The 24,555-nt window shown below is 43.2% G+C and overlaps 1 protein-coding gene across 1 annotated transcript in view; it reads left to right on the plus strand.

Moving 5' to 3' along the window:
• The window catches only part of LOC125452340 (dynein axonemal heavy chain 8-like), a 1,165,100-nt gene that overhangs the window by 922,678 nt on the left and 217,867 nt on the right, over positions 1-24,555 (plus strand). The window contains exons 73-74 of the mRNA XM_059645122.1: positions 10,649-10,825; positions 18,224-18,391. Coding sequence (XP_059501105.1) covers positions 10,649-10,825; positions 18,224-18,391 — 345 coding nt within the window. The remainder of the gene's footprint in view (positions 1-10,648; positions 10,826-18,223; positions 18,392-24,555) is intronic.

Genomic DNA, 24,555 nt, shown 5'->3' on the forward strand with positions numbered 1-24,555 from the left:
CCCACCACCCAAGACATTTTTCCATCCCCTCCCCTGTCTGCTTTCCAGAGAGACCACTCTCTCCGTGACTCCCTTGTTCGCTCCACACTGCCCTCCAACCCCACCACACCCGGCACCTTCCCCTGCAACCACAGGAAATGCTACACTTGTCCCCACACCTCCTCCCTCACCCCCATCCCAGGCCCCAAGATGACATTCCACATCAAGCAGAGGTTCACCTGCACATCTGCCAATGTGGTATACTGCATCCACTGTACCCGGTGCGGCTTCCTCTACATTGGGGAAACCAAGCGGAGGCTTGGGGACCGCTTTGCAGAACACCTCCGCTCAGTTCGCAACAAACAACTGCACCTCCCAGTCGCAAACCATTTCCACTCCCCCTCCCATTCTCTTGATGACATGTCCATCATGGGCCTCCAGCAGTGCCACAATGATGCCACCCGAAGGTTGCAGGAACAGCAACTCATATTCCGCCTGGGAACCCTGCAGCCATATGGTATCAATGTGGACTTCGCCAGTTTCAAAATCTCGCCTTCCCCTACTGCATCCCTAAACCAGCCCAGTTCATCCCCTCCCCCCACTGCACCACACAACCAGCCCAGCTCTTCCCCCCCACCCACTGCATCCCAAAACCAGTCCAACCTGTCTCTGCCTCCCTAACCGGTTTTTCCTCTCACCCATCCCTTCCTCCCACCCCAAGCCGCACCCCCAGCTACCTACTAACCTCATCCCACCTCCTTGACCTGTCTGTCTTCCCTGGACTGACCTATCCCCTCCCTACCTCCCCACCTATACTCTCTCCACCTATCTTCTTTACTCTCCATCTTCGGTCCGCCTCCCCCTCTCTCCCTATTTATTCCAGTTCCCTCCCCCCATCCCCCTCTCTGATGAAGGGTCTAGGCCTGAAACGTCAGCTTTTGTGCTCCTGAGATGCTGCTTGGCCTGCTGTGTTCATCCAGCCTCACATTTTATTATCTTATGAGACACAGTAACCTGTTCTTCCTCTCACCCATCCCTTCCTCCCACCCCAAGCCGCACCCCCATCTACCTACTAACCTCGTCCCACCTCCTTGACCTGTCCGTCTTCCCTGGACTGACCTATCCCCTCCCTACCTCCCCACCTATACTCTCCTCTCCACCTATCTTCTTTTCTCTCCATCTTCGGTCCGCCTCCCCCTCTCTCCCTATTTATTCCAGAACCCTCACCCCATCCCCCTCTCTGATGAAGGGTCTAGGCCCGAAACGTCAGCTTTTGTGCTCCTGAGATGCTGCTTGGCCTGCTGTGTTCATCCAGCCTCACATTTTATTATCTTGGAATCTCCAGCATCTGCAGTTCCCATTATCTCAGATTGATTCTGGGTGGTCAGGTCATTTGCATGAGAAATGAACCAGTGAATGGCATTCAAAAAGGTGCCACATGAAGGGCTGCTGCTCAAGATAAAGGTACACAACATTACAAGCAATGTATTGGCATGGATCGAGGAATGGTTAACTAACAGGAAGCAAAGAGTGGGAATAAATGTGTAATTTTATGGTCTGAGATCAGTGGCTGGTGGTGTGCCTCTGGGATCAGAGTTGGGACTGCAATTGTTTACATTTGATATAGATGATATGGAGTTGGGGACAAGTGTAATGTGTCAAAGTTCACAAGTAACACTAAGGTGAGTGGTAGAGCAAAGTGTGCAGGGGACACTGAAAGTCTGCACAGTGAGTGGGCCAAGGCCTGGCAGATGGAGTACAATGTTAATAAATTTGAGATCATCCATTTTGATAGGAATAACAGCAAAATGGACTGTTATTTAAATGGTGAAAAATTGCAACATGCTGTTGTGCATGAATCACAAAAAACTTGGTTTGTAGGTGCAGTGGGTAATTGAGAAGGCAAATGGAATATTGTCCTTCATTACTAGAGGCATGGAGTTTAAAAACAGGGAGGTTATGTTGCAGCTGTATAGGGAGCTGGTGAGGCTGCACCTGGAGTATTGTCTCTAGTTTTGGTCTGCTTACTTGGGAAAGAATGTACTGGCACTCAAGGAGGTTGAGAGGAGGTTCACTAGGTTGATTCTGGAGTTAAGAGGGTTGGTTTATGAGGAGAGATTGAGTAGAATGTCTTTATACTGATTGGCATTTAGAAGAATGAGAGTGAACAAGTTGTTGCTGAGTATGTCTCAGTACTGTTCAGAAAATCTTATTGCACTTTGATAACTGGAAATAGACTGATGGAGTGGCAATTAAATGGTTTGGATTTTGCCCAGTTGTTTTAGGACAGGATATAGTGAACCAGTTTGCCACACGTTTGGGCAGATGCCAGTGTTATAGCTCCACTGAAAAAGTTTGCTGAGGTGTGTGGCTGGATCTGGAAAATAAGCCTTCAGTTCTATCCCGGGAATGTTGTCAGAAACCATAGCCTTTGCAGTACCCAGTGTCTTCAGCCACTTCTTGCCAGCACATATAATTAATACTTGTGTCTGAAAACTGGCATCTGTGATGATGAGGACTTCAGGAGGAGGCCAATTTTGATCTTCTACTTAAAACATCTGGCCAACCATGGTTACAAATAATTTGCCCTTTACACAGATGCATTAGGTTCCAACATCATTGAAGATGAGGCCATTTTTGAACGCTCCTGCTCTAGTTAGTTGTTTAATTATCTATCACCATTTACAACTGATGTGACAGAACTGCAGAATTAATTTTTTGAGTCTGGGATTACTTATTTTTGACTAAGGCATGCTGCTCTCACTACTTAGCATGCATCCAGTTCTGTGCAGCTCCATTGTTTATCTCTCGTTTTTAATATGTCTTGTGCTGTTCTTGCCATGCTATCCACCATTTGTCTTGAATCAGGATTTAATGGTAGTTGCAGAGTGAAGACTGTGTCAGCCATGAAGTTAATATTATTGTAGAAGAAACACTGAGTGTGTATATTTTTAGCACTAAATAATATGAGTCATCACAAATTTAAAAAAGAACTGATTAAACAGCATGGAGAATACATTGTGGAGAAATCAGTAAGCCTTCTGCTACAAAGGCAAAACTATTAATAAATCTATTCTCTGCTTGATACCCCTATTTGAACTTTAAAGAAAGAAGTGGTTACCGCTCACTGTTGCGTACCAACACATGAAATAGGAGCAGAAGTAGACCAGATGATCTTCAAGTCTGCTTTACCATTCAGTAAGATCATGGCTCATCTGTTTGTGTTTCAAATTTCACATTCCCATCTACCCCCTATAATGAGGTTGTAGACTTGTTCACTGAGCCAGTGTGTTTAATTGTAGACATTTCGTCACCCTGGTAGGTAACATTGTCAGTGCACCTCTGGTGAAGTGTCGATGTTCAGTCCTGATTCGTATTTATATGCCTCACTTTGCTGGGGTGGTTGGCATTACTTCCAGGGTTGCTTTTCAGCGGGTTGTATATCGGGTCCAGTTCAATATGTTTGTTGATGGAGTTAAAATTATACCAGCCTTCACAACTTTCTCTGGCAGCTCATTCTATACACGCACCATCCTCTGTGTGAAAACATTGCCCCTCAGGTCCCTTTTAAATTTTTCCTCTCTCACCTTAAATCTATGAACTTAGTTTTAGACTCCCCTTCCCTGCGGAAAAGACCTCACCTATTCACCCTATCCATGCCCCTCATGGTTTTATAAACTACTATAAAGCCACCCCTCAGTCTCTGACACACCAGGGAAAATAGCCCCAGCCTATTCAGCCTCTCCCTATAACTCAAACCCTCCAACCCTGGCAACATGCTTGTAAATATTTTCTGCGCCCTTTCAAAATTTACAACATCCTTCCCACAGCAGGTTAACCAGAATTGAACACGGTTTTCCAGAAGTGGCCTAACCAATGTGCTGTATAGCTGTAACATGACCACCCAACTACTATACTCAATGCACTGACTAATAAAGACAAACACATCAAATGCCTTCTTCACTATCCTGTCCACCTGTGACTCTACTTTCAAGGAACTATGAACCTCCACCCCAAGGTCTCTTTATATAGCAACACACCTCAGGACCTCACCATTAAGTGTATAAGACCTGCCCTGATTTGCCTTTCCAAAATGCAGCACCTCACATTTATCTAAATTAAACTCCATCTGTCACTCCTTGGCCATTGGCTATCTGATCAAGGTCCTGTTGTACTCCGAGGTAACCTTCTTGGCTGTCCACTACCCCTCCAATTTTGGTGTCAACTGCAAACTTGCTAACCAAATCTGCTGAGTTTACATCTAAATCATTTATATTTCTTCTGTATTTGCATCATATTGTTTTTTTAATTCTTCTGGTCAAAGTGAAAACTATACATTCTTCCACATTATACTTCAGATTTTTGACCACTCGCTCAATCTATCTATACCTGACTGTAATCTCCTTATATGTTCTTCACAACTATTTATTTATCATGGTGTGTTCTGTGATTTTTTTTTCTATGACGCCTTCATTCATCTTATTTCAGGAATGAATGTAAATTGTAGAACATTGGGTCCCAGCATGGACCTTGTGAGACTTTACTCACAACAATCCTGCCCACCAGGCAGAGACCCATTTATGCATACTCTCTGTTTTCTGACAGCCAAACAATCTTCTATCCAAGCTAACTCTTTTAGCCCTTTCCCATGAATTCTTACTTTCTACAATAGTCTTTGATGTTCTATCTTGTTAAATGCCTTCAACAAATCCAGAAATCACACACACCAGGTTACAGTCGAACAGGTTCACACAAAAACACATGCTTTCGGAGCCTCACTGTTTCTTCAGATGTTAGTTAGAGAGGTGCAATCAGACACAGAATTCATCAGTAAAAGATCAAAGGGTCACACCACTGAAGAAGATGAGTTAAACAAACTGAAGATGTTCTTAATTTTTCTATCAGTTAGAATATTTTAATTGATTAGTATGTATATGTAAATTCCCAAATTCCTTTGAAATAATTATCCTGTGACTTTAACTTTCCCAATTTTGACTGGAACCTCCTTAGTGCAGATGGTTTGGATGGAGCCGTTTTTGTCAGGTGTGTCCAGGAGGGTTTCCTCACTCATTATGTGGACAGGCCGACGAGGGGGGAGGCCATTTTGGATTTGGTGCTCAGCAATGAGCCAGGACAGGTGTCAGATCTTGTGGTGGGAGAACACTTTGGCGACAGCGACCACAACAGCCTCACATTTAGAATAGCCATGGAAAGGGAAAGGAGCAGTTACCAGGGGAAGATATTTAACAGGGGAAAAGGAAACTATGACGCTGTCAGGCAAGAGTTGGGAAGTACAGATTTGGAGCAATTGTTCCACAGAAAGGACATAACAGACATGTGGAGACTGTTTAAGGAGCAGTTGTTGTGAGTGATGCATAAATTTGTTCCTCTGAGACAGGTAAGAAGGAGTAAGATTATGGAGCCTTGGATGACGGGTACAGAGGTGCTTCTTGTCAAAAAGAAAAAGGCAGCTTACATGAGGTGGAGGAAGCAAGGGTCTAGCACAGCTTTAGAGGATTACAGGCTTGCTCGGAAGGAGCTCAGAAGTGGACTGAGGAGGGCCAGGAGGGGGCACGAAAAAGGCTTGGCAGGAAGGATTAGGGAGAACCCAAAGGCATTTTATTCATACATGAGGAATAAGAGAATGATCAGGGAGAAGATAGGGCCAATCAGGGATAGCGTAGGGAACTTGTGCTTGGAGTCTGAGCAGGTAGGGGAAGCCCTAAATGAGCTTTTTGCTTTGGTTTTCACTAAGGAAAGGGACCTTGTTGTGAATGAGAACTTTGAGGAGCAGGAAAATAGGCTTGAACAGATCGAGATTGAGGAAGTTGATGTGCTGGAAATTTTGTCAAACATTAAGATTGAGAAGTCCCCAGGGCCAGACCAGATTTATCCTAGGTTACTCCAGGAAGCAAGAAAGGAGGTTGCTCAGCCACTGGCGAAGATCTTTGCTTCCTCACCCTCCATGGGAGTCGTACCGGAAGATTGAAGGGAGGCAAATGTTGTTCCGCTTTTCAAGAAAGGGAATACGGAAATCCCTGGAAATTACAGACCAGTCAGTCTTACGTCTGTGGTCAGCAAGGTTTTGGAAAGAATTCTGAGGGATAGGATTTATGACTATTTGGAAAAGCATAGCGTGATTAAAGGGAGCCAGCATGTCTTTGTGAGGGGCAGGTCATGCCTTACAAATCTTATTGAGTTCTTTGAGGAAGTCACGACTTGACGAGGGTCGAGCAGTGGATGTGGTGTACATGGGCTTCAGCAAGGCATTTGATAAGGTTCCCCACAGCAGGCTCATTCATAAAGTCAGGAGGTATGGGATACAGGGTGATTTGGCTGTCTGGATTCAGAATTGGTTGGCTGACAGGAGGCAGAGAGTGGTTGTAGACGGTAAGCATTCTGCCTGGTGGTCAGTGCTGAGTGTTGTCCCGTAGGGCTCAGTTCTTGGGCCTCTGCTTTTTGTAGTTTTTATAAATGACTTAGATGAGGAGGTTGAGGGGTGGGTTAGTTTGTTTGCTGATGATACAAAGATTGGAGGTGCTGTTGATAGTATCGAGGGCTATTGCAGGCTTCAGTGAGACATTGACAGTATTGACAGCAGAGCTGGGCTGAGAAATGGCAGATGGAGTTCAACCTGGATAAATGCGAAGTGATGCATTTTGGAAGGTCGAACTTAAATGCTGAATATAGGATTAAAAGCAGGATTCTCGGCAGTGTGGAGGAACAGTGGGATCTTGGTGTTCAAGTGCATAGCTCCCTCAAAGTTGCCACCCAAGTGGATAAGGTTTTAACGTATTCCCAGGAGAGCTGCGAGCCATTCACAGAAGCAGCACATCAGCAGTATCAGTAATACTACAGGTAATGGTACAGAGCAGCATGTAGATGTACAATATTTGGATTTGTTGAACATAATGTGGATGTGCTGGTGTTGGACTGGAGTCGACATGGCCAGAAATCACATGACTCCAGGTTATAGTCCAACAGCTTTTATAGCCTTGCTCCTTCTTTAGGTGTTAGTGAGAGAGGAGGAATCAGACACAGAATTTATAAGTAAAAGATCAAAGGTCACACAATTATTGAGGAAGTACTAAACAAACCTAAGGTGCTGTTAAGTGTTTAGTCAGATAGAAGGTTTTAATTGATTCAATATGTATATGTAAATCCCCAAATCTCTTTCAAGTCACTGCCCTGAGAAAACTAAAGGTTTTATCAGTGTAAAGAAGAAGTGACATCTTAGGTCAGATAATGCATGTTAAGTGCAAGGCTTTGTTTAAAATCTGTTTGTGTTTTGGTTTTGAGTCAGATTGGTTTTATTTCTAAAGTAGGAATTTATAAAATACCTGTCTGAGAACCTCTCGGGCTATGTTGAGGGCATCTTGAAACCCACTGCACAGGGAACCCCCAGCTTCTGTCATGACACTACAGGCTTCTTACAGAGACTCAGCATCCATGGACCAATTCGAATGAGGAACATTTCTCGTCACAGTGGGGGTTTTGGCACTGTACACCAGCATCCCCTGTGATGACAGCATCGCTGCAACAGCCTCAGTACTCAAATCCACCAACTGCCAATTTCCAGACACAATCCTACAACTTATCCGTTTCATCCGTGACGACGACATCTTCACCTTTGATAACCAATTCTTCATCCAGATGCAGAGAACAGCCATGGGAACCAGATTTGCACAACAATATGCAACATTTTCATGCACAGGTTCAAATAAGACTTCTTTGCTGCACAGAACCTCCGACCAATGCTATACAGAAGATACATTGATGACATTTTCTTCCTTTGGACTCAAGAGGAGAATTACTGAAACAGCTACAGAGTCAAATCAACAAGTTTTATCCCATTATCAGATTTTCCATGGACGACTCTTCAGAATCAGTCTTATTTTTGGACATACGCATCTCCATCAGGAATGGACACCTCAGTATCTCACTCTACCACAAGCTTACGGATAACCTCGTTATGCTGCACCTCTATAGCTTCTACATCAAACATATTAAAAAAGCCACTCCCTACGGACAAGTCCTACACATAACAGGATCTGTTTGGATGAGGAGAAAAGTGACAGAGACCTGAAGGTGTTGAAGGATGCCCTCATAGGAATGGAATACGATGCTCAGCTCATTGATTACCTGTTCCAACGTGCCACAGCGGAAAACCGTCATGACCTCCTCAGAAGACAGACATGGGATACGTACGATAAGGTACCCTCTATTGTCCTGTACTTCCTGGGAGCAGAGAAACTACACCCGGTTCTTCACAGCCTTCAACACATTATTGATGATGAGCACCTCGCAAAGATCTTCCCTATGCCTCCACTTCTTGCCTTCAAACATCTGCCAAACCTTAAACAGACCATTATTTGGAGAAAACTACGCAGCCTTCAGGACAACATCGACCACAACACTGTACAACACTGTCATGGCGACCTTTGCAAGACATGTCAAATCTTCAACTTAGACAGCGCTGAAGGAGGCCACTATGGAGGACTCGAGCAGTGAGGCAATATGGGCAGAGCTCAGAAATAGTCAGAGTGCGGTAACAATGTTGGGGCTGTACTACAGGCCTTCCAATAGCGAGTGTGAGATAGATGCACAAAATGTGTAGACAGATTATGGAAAGATGTAGGAGCAACAGCGTGGTGGTGGTGGGAGATTTTAATTTTCCCAACATTGAGTAGGATTCACTTAGTGTTAGGGGTTTAGATGGCACAGAATTTGTCAGGAGCATCCAGGAGGGTTTTCTAGAGCAGAATGTAAATAGTCCAACTTGGGAAGGGGCCATACTGGACCTGGTGTTGGGGAATGAGCCCAGCCAGGTGGTTGATGTTTCAGTAGGGGATTACTTGAGAATAATGATCACACTTCCGTAGGTTTTACAATACCGATGGACAAAGACCAGAGTGGTACAGGACAGACATGTCTCTGTGAAAATGAGGGATAGAAAGGGCAAGATTAGGGAACCATGGATGACAGGCAAAATTGTAAGAGTAGCAAAGAGGAAAAAGGAAGCATACATAAGGTCCAGGTGACTGAAAACAGATGAAGCTTTGGAAGAATATCGGGAAAGTAGGACAAATCTGAAACGAAGAATTAAGAGGGCTAAAAGGGGTCAGGAAATATCTTTAGCAAACAGGGTGAAGGAAAATTCCAAAGCCTTTTATTCACACATAAGGAGCAAGAGGGTAACTGGAGAAAGGGTTGGCCCACACAAGGATAAAGGAGGGAAGTTATGCAAGGAGTCAGAGAAAATGAGTGAGATTCTTAATGAGTACTTTGCGTCACTGAGGAGAGAGACATGACAGATGTTGAGGTTTGGGAATAGATGTTTGATTACTCTAGGTCAAGTCAGGGGGAAAAGGGGTAAGTGTTGGGTATTGTAAAAGGCATTAGGGTGGACATGTCCCCAGGTCCAGATGGGATCTATCCAAGGTTGCTGCGGAAAGCGAGAGAGGAAATAGCTGGGGTCTTAACAGATATCTTTGCAGCATTTTTGAGCATGGGTGAGGTCCCAGAGGACTGGAGAATTGCTAATGTCATCCCATTATTTAAGGGTAGCAAGGATAATTCAGGTAACTATAGACCGGTGAGCGTGACGTCAATGGTGGGGAAGCTGCTGGAGAAGATATAGAGGGATAGGATCTATTTAAATTTGGAAGAAAATGGGCTTATTAGTGATAGGCAGCATGGTTTTGTGCAGGGAAGGTCATGTCTTACTAACTTGATAGAATCCTTTGAGGAAGTTGATAGATGAATGAAAGGCTGTAGGCGTCATATACATGGACTTTAGTAAGGTGTTGGATAAGGTTCCCCATAGTAGGCTGATTAAGAAAGTGAAGTCGCATGGGGTCCAGGGTGTACAAGCTAGATGATAGAGAACTGGCTGGGCAACAGGAGACCAGAGAGTTGAAGTGGAAGGGAGTTTCTCAAAATGAAGAACTGCGACCAGTGGTGTTCCACAGGGAACTGTGTGGGGACCACTGTTGTTAGTGAGAAACATAAATGATCTGGAGGAAGGTATAGATGGTCTGATTAGCAAATTTGCAGATGATACTAAGATTGGTGGAGTAGCAGGTAGTGAAGGAGACTGTCAGAGAATGCAGTAGAATATAGATAGATTGGAGAGTTGGGCAGAGAAATGGCAGATGGGGTTCAATCCAGGCAAATGTGAAGTGATGCATTTTGGAAGATCCAATTCAAGAGTGAACTATGTGCAAATGGAAATGCCCTGAGGAAAATTGATGCATAGAGAGATCAGGGTGTTCAGTTCCATTGTACTCGGAAGGTGGCAACGCAGGTAGGTAGAGTGGTTAGGAAGGCACACAACATGCTTTCATTCATCGGACAGGGTATTGAGTACAAGAGTTGGCAGATCATGTTACAGTTGTATAGGACTTTGGTTCGATCATGTTTGGGATACTGCGTATAGTTCTGGTCGCCACATTATCAAAATGATGTGGATGCTTTGGAGAGGGTGCAGTGGAGGTTCACCAGGATGTTGCCTGGTATGGAGGGTGCCACCCAAGTTGTCCATTAGCTGCAGTTACTCACCTGGAGTCTACTGGTAAAATAATAATAAGTTTCATTTCACAACTGCATCATCACAACCAAAAGTAATATTAAAGATATTTTTCCTGTTTTACTTTTCGATATTCTGCAGGTTCTGGGAGAGGTCACAGTGAGTGCTCAAGCAGCAGAACTGGTCAAGAATGAAGTCATGGTAGTGAAAGATAAAGCCCAGAAAATTGTGGATGAAATCGAAGTGGACAAAAATATAGCAGAGGGCAAACTAATAGCTGCAAAGCCAGCTCTAGAAGCTGCAGAGGCTGCTCTGAATGTGAGTATTTTGACTAATACCTAGGGAATTTCTTAAATACATTACTTTTATTTATTTTTCCATTAAGATGGTGGCACAGTAGGATGCTTCAGCTGGGGCTGCTCTGCTCACCAGCTCTTTTTCCTTTCTTTATTCTTCTTGTTGCAGTTCTTCTTTCCCACCCCTTCCAACTTTTAACTTCTTAACATACCCTACCTAGAGGAAATGGAGAATGAAGTCCAAGACCAGCCCAGTGCGGGAGACAAGTTGTGGCTGGAGCAGGATCAGAGTGAGTGCAGACCGAGTCTTGGAAGCGAGTTGTGGCCAGACCCTGGAGCGGGAGCAGAGCGAGCGCAGGCCAAGTCCCAGAAGCAAGTCACAGCTGGAGTCCAGAGCGAGAGCAGAGCGAGCGCGGGCCATGCCCTGGAAGCAAATTACGGCCAGAGTCCAGAGCTGCAGCAAGGCGAGCCCAGGCCGTCTGGGGAGACAGGTCCTGGACAGAGGCCAGCGCATGGAGGCAGCGTGGACCTGCGTTCTGAACTTGGCTTGAATGAAAAAGGACTATAAATTGAGTACTTTAAAAATACTTTCTTCTCATTCTGGACTTTTTAAACTCTATATTCCCATGCTAGCCTTTGTTCACTATTTCAATTATGTAAGAACACAAAGTATTTGCACCTAAGATGGCACCAAGAGGCTACATTACAAACTTTTCACTGTGCTCATTTGAGTGCACATGACAGTAAAGGCTATTCTACATATTTCGTTCTATTCTAATTTTGTAGATACACTCCATTGAATTCCCATGGTGCTAAAGTAAGAGATATCTGGGGGCATTAGAAGTAATTTAAACAAAGGTTTATCATTGCATGTGTTGTTAAGCAAGAAATAAGGTAATACAGGAGCAATTTGGAAGCTTAAACAGACCATATCTAACAGAAGTAGACATGTGAGCTTTTAATAGGAGCAGGAGATCCATAATTGAAGATACATATTTATTAAGGCAAAAGAAAATGGATCTGTTTGATGCAGTCATTAAAGCAAACAAGAAATTCTCCTAAAATGTAAGGCAACAGTCATTATTAGAAATACCATGTTCAACATGAATCATTCAGGGAATGCAGTTCAGTAAAAGGGATTTATCTTTAAGGTAAAAGCTGGGATCACTGGAAAAATACAGTAGCATCTATTAAGAGAAGACAGTTAATGCTTCAAGTCCAGCATACCGCCAGAAACAAAAACAGAAATTGCTGATGAAACTCAGCAGATCTGGCAAGATTTGTGAAGGGAAAATAGAGTTAATGTTTCGAGTACAGTGTCCCTTCTTTGGCAATTTCTGTTTGTTTATTTCAGATCTCAAGTATCCACAGTTCTTTGTTCTATGTTATTCATCTTCAAGATTGCAAGCAGCACGATTTATTCATTGAAATCTGGGAAAGGTCAAAAATTGTTTATATGGCCATGAAGAATGGGAAATTATCAATTGTTTGCAAAAATGTGGGAAACCTTTGTTTTGACCCCAGATACTTCTGTTTTGGCCACGAAAGCTTGCGAAAACATTCCAGTGAGCAGAACAGGGAAATAGCATTCTGACTGCACAGTTAAAATGCTGTAAGACAAGGGAGAGAAAGCACCATTTCTATACAGCAGATTTTACATTAAGAAGGCAAATAGAATAAAACTGTGGGGTTAAATGTCTTTAAGGGAATGAGAGTAAAATACATCGAGATAGTGCATTCCTTTTTGCTCCTCCAACTTGAATTTCTTCCTGTATCATTGTGTCATGGCCAGTTAGCTCACCTTCACCCACATCCACACAAGACGAAAAAAAACCTTATGTCTTTTGGAAAATTGCAAAGACTTCTTCACGCCTTCCCTCTGTGTTCCTTTACTTGTCTTATTATCACTTGTACTCCACTGTTCTTTACAGTATGTAGCAGTGCATCCACATGGTCAAGGAGGTATATCACCTGGGATGATGGCTATGCTACAAGTAATTTTGCAACACAAGGGATATCAGGTATTAGAGAATGTGTGTGTTTTATGCAAGGATGCATGGATACATAAGCTTCATTCAAATGGCAGAAGGAGTTCAACAAGTTCAATTGACAGTTTTTATTCTTAGTTCTAAGGGCTAAAGGAATCAAAAGGTACAAGGAGAAAGCAAGAACATGCCGCTGAGTTGGATGATCCACAATAATCACATTGAGTGGTGCAGCAAGCTCAAAGGACTGAACAACTGTCTCCTGGCCGTATTTTGTATGTTCCTATGACAGTAAGCAGGTCAAAAGAGAGATGGCCATGCTAAGCTCATTCAGACATAAACCAGTCAGGCAGTAACTGGTCAAGAAGCAGCCAGTTATGAAAACACAGCTCAAGAAATTGTTAATTATTGAACTATGAACAACTAATAGAAGATTTCCTTGGGCTTCCTGGACTCATGGCAGAACCCATAAAGAAGGAAAAATCTGTTGACGTTAGCCGTGATCACAGAAACCAGTCAGCAGTGTGGTGGCCTGGAGTTCTGCATAGATATCGAAGGTTTCATAAAGCATGGTGAAATCCACAACTATGCCGAATTGGCAGAAATGTTTTCCATCACTGAAGGAAATTCAGATGAAAACAAAAAATCAGTAAAGCTTGCAAGAAGACACAAGTAATGAGAAAGATAATAAGCAGTATAATTCATTTGAATTCCGTGGTGAAGTTGTTCAGACAGCAACACAGCCTAGTAAACAAATCATTACAGCAGACTTGAATTTGACGTCAGACAATGACACAACACAAGTTGAAGAAGTGCATTTCAATTGTTCATTTTCCAAGGAAGAATAATCCGTACGAGTCATAGAAATCATGTAATGATTTTTAAGTATATGATGAGGATGTGATCATATTGGATTCACCAGTAAAGTCACTGATGGGAGCAAATGGAAGTGTCCAACCCAATAAACAGGTTGAAGTACAGGATTTACATAGCCTAGCATGGGTTGACTGGAAGATTGAGAATTTGATCTGCTTGCCCAGATTGAAGCGAGACTGCATATGGTTCCACAGAAGCCACTACTAAGGTGGGGTGACCATTGTCCACAGATGGAGGACATAGTCAAGCAAAGACCCAGCTGGCACAGATCTCCAAGGTACTGTCAAGAGAAAATTGCCTGGCTGAGAAATCCATAATACTGCAAGAAACAAAATACCAGGTTCACCAAGCACTGTCTTCGCTGAAGGAAATGAGTGAGATTGATGATGATGTGGGGTAATTACCGTTTCAGCAGGCAATACTTCCTCTGTAAAGAAAATTCAGGACATTAAAGGTCCTTCAGAAGAGATAATGGACCAATTTCCTGGCTTATTAGGACAACTTCTTCCGTGAAAAACATTTAAGAGATAAATGGTCCTCTCCTGGATAGACCTTTTACAGACCAATAAATCTTCCAAGTTTAAAGAAAAATGTATTCTGAGAGAACAGTGAAATCCTCAACCTTTCTGAATGTGTGAAGTCAGATTTAAGGAGAAATTAGGTAGGGATAATTACATACATGAATGAAAAAAATATTAATTTTGGAAATAAAGCTTGGGAGAAAATGTACATAATTGTAGCTCTGAAAGGATTAATGAAGACCACATGAAATGCAATCAATTTGAGAGTGGTATTAGAACTTGCACGAGGAAAGGCAGAACATCTTGGGCTCTCAAAAGTGACAGGCTTGCTTTCTTAGGTCTTCCAAACATCTTAGCAACCATGTTTATCATATTAAAGTAACTTGTGCCTTATTTATTTATTCATTCAGAGGATGAGAGCATCATTGGTTAGGTAACCATTAATTGCTCATCCCTAGTTGCCCAGAGGGCAGTTAAGAGTCAACCGCATTATTATGGGTCTGGAGTCACATGTAGGCCAGGCCAGGTAAGATTTTCTTCCCTAAAAGGCATTAGTGAACCAATTGGGTGTTTTCTGACAATTGAAAATGGATTCATGGCCATCATTAGACACTAATTGCAGATTTTTATTCAAATTCCACCATAGACCATGATGGGATTCAGATCTCTGTCCCCAGAACATTACCTGGGTCTCTGGATTAACCCTCCAGTGATAATACCACAAGGCCATTTCCTCCCCCTGTCTGCCATCATGCAAAAAGCTACATTTTTAAAGACAAAAGCCTCTTATCGTTAGGCTACCTTGTGGTTTTCCTCTACCACTTTAAACCAAGTAGGGTGTATAACCCAGTCAGAAAAGAGAAAACGGCAGCAATTTTCACAGCCATGTCAGAGTAGGTGATGGTTGGATACCATAATGGCAATGATGACCATTGATGCAGATCAGAGATCCTGATGTAGAGTTCCATGGCCTCTGCTGGGCAAAAATAGAAACCAGATCAGGGAAATAATGAAGAAGAAGTGATCAACAAAGGGAAAACAGTATAGCATGAAATGAGAGACAGATTTTTATTCTGTTTGACTAGGATTTTAATAAGTTACCATTTCTGAGTATCACCCTTTGTTTTAGAATCATTGTTCTTAATCTTATCGCAGAGGTCCATGATACTAATTTTTGGCAAAAAAAGTACCCAAACCTGCATTTGCCAGTCGAGGGACGGGGAGCAATTTTACTTCAGTGGCCTTCTAATTGATTCTGAGTTATTATTACATTATTTCTGTCATGAATGTGCCATCATGACATTACAGATATTTAAGAAAAAAAATGTTCAAAAACCCTTTCAAGATCAAAGTCATACCAGACATCCATCTGTTCCTGGAGGGGATTGAACTCCAAATAAATTTATCTTCATCTGAATCATGAAGGAAGACAGAGAGAATTCTAAGTAACAAATGAACAACACAATGAATCCTTGTAAAAGAATAAGATTTCAAAGCTTCTGAGAGAATAGGAAACTGGAAAGACACCATAAAGGAATTCCAAAGTAAACAATGGTTCATTTGAAATGAACACTATGTCCATTTTGCTTTGGTTGTGATAAGAGATACTAAGAACCATCATTTTCAGCAGAGGTCCAACAAAACTCTGAAAGCTACCACCAGAAAAAACATTCTCGAAAGGGAGACTGAGGAAGACAAACTATCTAATTGTTATTGAAGCCATCTAACATGGGCCACTCATTTGAATATTGTAAAAATGAAACAAAGGAGCCTTCAATTTCTCCCAGAGACTGTCCTGTTCAGTTCACCCATTGGACGTTTTTTTCAATTCATACTTTCTACATACACAGTTAAGAACGTACAAAATTGAAAAAGGAGGAGGCCAAATAATCCCTTGTGCGTGTTCCATTATTCAATATGATTATGGTTGATTTGATTACTTCACTACACAAGGTATCATAGTCCTAAATTCTGACTTCAGTTTTACAACTGCTTCACATAAGAGAAATCTTCAAAAAGACAGACCTGCAGTGATAACAGAGATTTATAATGCTTTCAATGCCCTAAGTATATTTTATCCATACTTTTAATCTTTTTAGTTACATTTTAGTGAATAACAAGTTAAATTATTTTTAATTTATTAACTTTTCATAGAAGTTGAGTAATAAACTGATATTTATCTTTTTTGAAGCATAAGCTTTTATTTTATTTAAAATAAAATAAAACACTCACAAGCCAAAATCTAAGGTCGGTGGCGGGGCATGGGGTGTGTGTGTGTGTGTGTGTGTGTGTGTGTGTGTGTGTGTGTGTGTGTGTGTGTGTGTGTGTGCGTGTGTGTGTGTGTGTGTGTGTGTGTGTGAAGGTGAGCTGACCAAGTTATGCAAACAATCAATTTTAAAATATAACAAATCTGGACAATATCCAAGCTTGGGCAGACAAGCAGCAACTAACATTCATGCCAGACAAATGCCAAGAAATGATCATCTCCAATAAAAGGACACATCTAACCACCACCTCTTGGCGTTCAATGGCATTACTATTAATGATTCTCCCATTATCATTCTTGGGGCTATCATTGGCCAGAAACTCAATTGGATTTGTCATATAAACACAGTGGTTACAAGAGCAGGTCAGTCACTACGAAGAGTGCAGCAAGTAACTTACCATCTGACTCCCCAGAGCCAGTACATTTACAAAGTCAAGGAGTGTGATGGAACACTCCCCACTTGCCTGGATTAGTGTAGCTCCAACAACACTTAAAAGCTTGACATGATCCAGCACAAAGCAGCCAACTTGATTAGCAGCACATCTGCAAACATCCACTCCCTCCACCACGAACACTCAGTCGCAATAGCATGGACTTATCTACACAATGTACAGCAGAAATTCACCAAAGATCTGCAGAAAGCACCTTTCACGCCCACAACCACTACCATCTAGAAGGACAAGGGCAGCATATACATGCGAACACCACCACCTACAAGATCCCCTCCAAGTCACTCACCATTCTGACTTAGAAATAACTTACTATTCCTTCACTATCATTGGGTCAAAATCCAGGACCTTCCTCCTTAAGGGCATTGTGAGTCAACCCACAGTAGGTGAACTGTAGGGCTTCAAGGCACTTCACCACCACCTTCTCAAGGGCAGCCAGGAATAGGCAATAAATACTGGCACAGCCAGTGATACCCAAGTCCCATATGTGAATAAAAAAATACAAATTTGCCGTTGCTAGCACTCTGAATTGGTGTAGCCACGATATTTGTAAAGAGCAAGGAATTAAATGTGTGTATATATTTCCCTGTTTGCCACACTTCACTGCTGCATGGCAGGCACATGGTGAGAAACATGGTATCAATCCTCCAGATATACATAATAAATGCAATCAATGAAGCTCCAACTTTGTATCTAAAGTGTAATTATTTCTAACTAATGGAAATCATAAAACGTGACGTGGACAGGCTCCTGATGCAACCAGCACACTTATAGGACCAGCATCTTTGAAGATTCCTCATTGATTCATTGAGGTTTAGGACCCATTGAGTCAATACCAGTCAAAAATAACTACCTAACTATTTCAATCCCATTTTCCAGCAGTTGACCTGTTACCTTGTACACTTGTGGTGCAAAGCATATATCTAAATGCTTTTTAAATATTCCAGATTCCCACCACCCTCTGCATGAAGAAAAGGTATTTCCTCACATCTCCTCGAAATGTCCTGCCCTTAACCTTAAATCTATTTCCCCTGGTCATCGATCCCTCCATCAAGAGCAAAGGCTTCTTCCTGTCTCCCCTATCTATGCCCTTCATATCTCAATTATGTTACCTCTCAGTCTCCTCTGCTCCAAGATCTACAATAACACACTCCAGAGAAACTACCAAAGTAATTGAAATGCTGCAGCTCCAAATCAAAACATTCCTTTAAAGAGAAATGTGACTGGCTGCTATTTTCTGCTAGGCATTTGTTGAATCATATAATGCCTGTAGCTGCCTCTACTTATTAAGATCACATTAACAAGTTCTGTTTCTCTTCCCAGACAATAAAACCTGCTGACATTTCTACTGTGCGGAAATTAGCCAAGCCACCGCACCTGATTATGAGGATTCTTGACTGTGTGCTCATTCTCTTCCAAAAAAAAATGGATGCAGTCACCATGGACCCTGAAAGACCCTGTCTCAAACCATCCTGGGGCGAGTCTTTGAAGGTGATACAATTTATTATAATACTGTGAGGTTTTGCCAACTGAACTTACATTTTGACTGATAAACAATTGAAATAACTGCACAGAGGCCAGTATCCTGTCACCAAGGCACCCTTTATTTACGTGTGCACAATATACTAGCTGTGGCCAACCAGCTCAGAGCCAGTCCCCTGAACCAAGAATATTCCAAATCTCCTGGCTGTATTTATTTGTCTTTTCTTTTTGTCGAGAAATGACAGAGCAATAGCGACATTATGTACATAATGGGGACCTTTAATTATTCAAATTTTGATTAGGATATTGGTAGTATTGGGGGCAACAAGATGCAAGTTGTTTCTAGATTGTGTTCAGTAGAAGTTACTACAGTAGTAAGTACAACAACAGAAAGGATGTACTTTTATACCTGGTTCTTGTAACGCAATAAGTCAAGTGCGCAAGTATCAGTGGAATAACATTTAGTGGATGATGATTATTATACTGTAAGATTCAGGCTGATGGTGGAGAATGACAAAGGCCAATCCACATGAAATAACTGCACAGAGGCCAATATCCCATCACCAAGTCACCCTTCCTTTCTCTTTTTTTTAATATTTATTTATTTATTTATTTATTTATGCACAGTATGCTGGCTGTAGCCAGTCAGCTCAGAGCTAGCCCACTGAACTGAGGAGATGCCAAATCTCCTAGTTATATTGGTCAGCCAGGGCTATCCTGATTGGCCCAAATTAACAACTAATCAAGGGTCTCGTAATCAACAAAATCTAGCTGGTTCCAATTACTACCTGCCTCCCATCCTCTCCCCACCCCGCCCAAGTCTGGGGATGTAGGCCTGATCTTTCTCATGTAGCTTTCCTTGCAACCCCAGTTCCATTTTCACCCTAGTTTCAGTTCCTCTGCCTCGAACCCTGACAGGGGCAACATGTACTGACTGTAGCCCGTCTATTGCATTTGGACATCTCAGGAGAGTTTCCTACTACTCTTCTTCAGGCAATAATGGTATTGACGCTGCATCTATCTTAGACACTGATGTTTCCTCAACACTACATGGACCTTCAGGCTGTTCTGAGGGGCTAGGTATGTTTCACTCCTGTCCTGGCTACAAGGTAACAGCTTGCAGGTGATCCATGTGTTTGTTTAGGACTGTATCACATACCCAAACTTTGTAAGTAAAAGCACCTGTCCTCGCATCAATCTCGCTTCATACCAAACAGGGCCATTTCCATGCTTCCAACACCAAACTTCATCCATAAAACTATATGTCACAGGAGCTGAAATTGGGACATTTGGCCCATCAAGTCTGCTCTACCATTCAATCACAGCTGATAAGTTTCTCAACCCCATCCTCCTGCTTTCTCCCTGTAGCCTTTGATCCTCTTAACAATCAAGAACATATCTATCTCCATCTTAAATATTAAACATAGAACAGTACAGCACAGTACAGGCCCTTCAATCCACGATGTTGTGCTGAAATTTTACCCTAAACCTAAGGTCTGTCTAACCTTTACCCCTACCTTATACTATCATCCATTTGCCTATATAATAGCTGCTTAAGTGCCCCTAATGAGGCCAACTCCACTACCCTTTCCGGCAATGCATTCCACACCCCTACCACTCTCTGAGTAAAGAACCTATCTCTGACGCCTCCCCGATATCTACCTCCTTTCACTTTAAAACTATGTCCCCTCATAAAAGATACCTCCACCTGAGGGAAAAAGTCTCTCGCTGTCTACTCTATCTATACCTCTGATCATTTTGCACACCTGTATCAAGACACCTCTCATCCTTTGTCATTCTAAAGAGAAAAGCCCTAGCTCTCTCAATCTTTCTTCGTAAGACCTTCCCTCCATTCCAGGCAACATCCTGGTAAATCTCCACTGCTTTTTTCTGATGAAGGGTTGAGGCCTGAAACATCAGCTTTTGTGCTCCTAAGATGCTGCTTGGCCTGCTGTGTTCATCCAGCTCCACACTTTGTTAAATTGAAATCTCCTCTGTACCTTTTCCAATGCTTCCACATCTTTCCTGTAATGATGTGATCAGAACTGGACACAATACTCCAGATGTGGCCAAACTAGGTTTTTGTATAGCTGGAGCATAACTTCATGGCAGTTGAACTTAGTGCCTCTGTTAATGAAAGCTAACACACCATACGCTTTCTTAACAACTCTATCCACCTGTGTGGCAGCTTTCAGGGAACTGTGAATGTGAACCCCAAGATCTCTCTGCTCCTCCACACCGCCAAGAATCTTTCCATTAACTCTGTGTTCTGCTTTTAGGTTTGTCCTTCCACAATGAATCACCACACACTTTTCAGGGTTAAACTCCATCTGCCACTTCTGAGCCTAGCTCTGCATTCTGTCAATGTCCATTTGTAACCTAGAACAGCCCTCTACCCTGTCCACAACGTGACCACCTTCACATCGTCCACAAACTTGTTAATCCACCCTTCCACTCCTTCATCCAAAACATTTACAAAAATCACAGATAGAAGAGTACCCAGAACATATCCTTGTGGTACACCACTTGTAACTGAGCGCCATGTTGAATATTTTCTGTCCACTACCACTCTTTGTCTTCCAAGGTTCAGCCAATTCTGAATCCAATCTGCCACATTTCCCCCTAACCCAGGCCTCCTTACCTTCTGCAGGAGCCTCCCATGGGGAACCTTATCAAACACCTTACTTAAATCCATGTATACCACATCCACTGCTCCACCTTCATCCACGTGTTTGGTCACCTCTTCAAAGAATTCAATAATATTTGAGAGGCATGATCTACCCCTCACAAATCCACAATTATCACGAATCAAACTGTGCCTTTCCAAGTGACCATAAATCCTGTCTCTCAGAGCCCACCACTGATGTAGGACTAACTGGCTTTAATTTCCAGGGTTTTCCCTGTTTCCCTTTTTGCCTCTTTCCAGTCTTCCAGTACTATACCCGTGGACAGTGAGGACAAAAAGATCATCGCCAAAGGCCCTAAGATCTCGTCCTTCACTTCCCATAGGGTAAATCCTTGGATAAATCCCATCAGGCCCGAGGGACTTATCTTCAACTTTCTCAGAATTCCTAGCACATCTTCTTTACTAACATCAACCTCCTCTAGCCTACCTGCCTATTTCACAACAACCTCCTCTACAAATAGGCCCTTCTCAGTTGTGGATACTGAAGAAAAGTATTCATTAAGGACCTCTCCTATCTCTTTAAGCTCTGTGCACAAATTCCCTTTACAATCCTTGATCGGCCCTACCCTTTCTCTGGTCATTCTCTTGTCCAGCATATACGTGTAAAAATCCTTGGAGTTTTCCTTGATCCTATCCGCCAAGGTTTCTCATACCCCCTTATAGCTCTCCTGAGCCCTTTGTTCAGCTCCTTCCCAGCTAACTTGTATCCCTCTAGAGCCTTTTCCATTCCTCTTTTCCTAAACCTTACATAAGCCTCCTTCTTCCTCTTAACCAGTTGTTTGACCTCTCTCAAGAACCATGGCTCCCTCACTCGACTGCATGTTCTCTGCCTGCTTGGGACAAATATATCAAGCACGTGCAGTATGCATTCCTTAAACAATCTCCACATTTCTGTGGTGCTGTTCCCTGACAGCATCTGTTCCCAATTTATGTTACTCAGTTCTTGCCTAATTGAATTGTAATTATCCTTCCCCCAATTCTAAACTTAATGCTGCCGTATGTACCTATCCTTATCAATGACTATCATGAAAGAAACAGAGTTATGATCGCTACGACCAAAATGCTCTCCTACCAACAGGTCTAACACTTGGCCCGGTTCATTGCCAAGCACCAAATCCAAAGTGACCTCTCCTTGTGTTGGTCTATCCACATACTATGTCAGGAATCCTTCCTGAACGCACTGGACAAAATCTGCCCCATCTAAACTATTACAACTAAAATGTTTCCGATCAATATTTGGAAAGTTGAAGTCACCCATGACAATCCTGTGACTTCTGCACCTTTCCAGTATCTGCCTCCCTATCCTCCACTTCTCTGCAAATATTAGGGGGTCTGTAAAAAACCCCCAACAAAGTGACTGCTCCATTCTTGTTCCTGACCTCAACCCAAACTGACTCTGTGGACATATCATTCTCGAACTGCTTTTCAGTCGCTGTTATACTCACCTCTTTTTCCACCCTCCCTATTTCTGTTAAAGCACCCACATCCCAGAACTTCCAACAACCATTCCTCTCCCTAAGTTACCTAAGCTTCTGTAATGGCCGCAACATCGTAGTTCCAAGTACCGACCCATGCTGTAAGTTCATCCGCTTTTCTTCTGATACTTCTAGCATTGAAGTATACACAGCTCAAACCATCTCAGTGTCCGCAATTACACTCTGTCGCTCTTATGAACCACCTCACTCTCCATTGTGTCTCTTGGAAGGCTGAATACCTCATCCTCTGAATTATAAATCTGGTTCCCCACCCCCTGCCAAACTGATGTAAACCATCCCGTACAGCTCTAGTAAACCTCCCTCCCAATATACTCAGTAACCTGACCTCCACAACCTTCAGTGGCAATGAATTCCACAGATTCACCACTGTCTGGCTGAAGAAGTTTCTCCTTATCTCCATTCAAAAGGGTCTTCCCTTTACTCTAAGACTGTGCCCTCGGGTCCTAGTCTCTCCTGCTAATGGAAACATCTTCCTAATGTCCACTCTATCCAGGCCATTCAGTACTCTGTGAGTTTCAATTTGATCCCCTCCACCCATCCTTTAAATTCCAACAAGTCTAGACCCAGAAATCTCAAATATTCCTTGTATGGTAAGCTTATCATTCCTGGGATCATTCTTATGGACCTACTCCAGGGCCAGTTCATCCTTCCTGAGATATAGGGCCCAAAAATTTGTTCACGACTTTCTAAACATGTTCTGACCAGAATTAAATTGTCTCCCTCACTTAGGCGAGGCATATGGCTGGCATTGGTGTTCCTGCTGCTATTTCCTCCTCCCCCCACCTCCCGCCAGGTCTGAAAATATTAGGTTTAACCTAGGGCAGAGTCTACCCCTCATCAACCATGCCACTGGAGCTATCCCTATTGCTGTGTGAGGCGTGGTCTACAATCAAACAGGAACTGGGACAGTTTGGTGTCAAGTGATGCTGCCAGCAGGCAGATTCTTCGCTTGCGAAGATCAGTTGGGAAGAGATTCGTCAGCGATTTCATTGGCACAACTGTTGGTGGCTGTAGAGTCCTATTCTGGATCTGCAGATCCTGGGGCAGTGCGGGCAGGGGAATGCTCCGGACAAGGGGGCTTGAGATGAGGGCTCCTTCCTGCATTTCCATCTGTCCTCTGCAGCTGCTCTCCTCGAACATTCAAACTTTTCCGTCGCTGTCGTAGTTTTCTTCCGCCATGCGTCCCTGTCAGAGGCCAGCTTTTGCCATTCCATTGAGGCGATGCCGACCTGAGACAGCTGCTGCTTCAGTTGGTCCTTGTAGCGCTCGCGCGGGGCACCGCGGTTTCTTTTGTTGTCGCAGAGTTCCCCAAAGAACACTGTCTTGGGTATTCTGGTGATGTCCATCCGCGATACGTGACCCGACCATCGAAGTTGCTTCAGGAGAAGGGTTGCTTCGATGCTGGGGAGCCGGGCCTTTTCCAGCACTTCGTTGTTAGAGACGCGGTCCTGCCAGCTGATGCCCAATATAGAGCGTAGACAATGTTGGTGGAATCGTTCCAGCAGCCACATCTGTTTACGATACAGAACCCAGGCCTCGGAGCCGTAGAGCAGTGTGGCGATGACCGCGGCCTTGTAAACCTGGATTTTCGTCGACATGCTTATCGAGTGGTTTCCCCATACACGCTTCTGCAATTGCCCGAAGGCTCTACTTGCTTTCGCAAGGCGATTGTCGACGTCTCCTGTGACTGTAGCATCGTTGGAGATTATGCTTCCCTGGTACGTGAAACGTTCGACTGTGTTGAGTGGGTGGCCGTCGATCGAGGTTCGAGGTGGGTTGTATGTGCTGCATTGTGGCTTCTGGTGCAGGACCTCCGTCTTCTTCAGACTGATCGTTAGCCCGCAAGCCTTTGCAGCTTCGGAGAAGCTCATCACTGCAGTCAGTAGCGCATCTTCTGTGTGTGTGAGTAGGGCGCAGTCATCCGCATACAGCAGCTCCATGATGGGCTCCCGTATTGTCTTTGTGCGAGCGAGGAAGCGGCGCAGATTGAA

The sequence above is a fragment of the Stegostoma tigrinum genome, chromosome 4 (assembly GCF_030684315.1).
Source record: "Stegostoma tigrinum isolate sSteTig4 chromosome 4, sSteTig4.hap1, whole genome shotgun sequence".
In the NCBI taxonomy this organism is placed as follows: domain Eukaryota; kingdom Metazoa; phylum Chordata; class Chondrichthyes; order Orectolobiformes; family Stegostomatidae; genus Stegostoma; species Stegostoma tigrinum.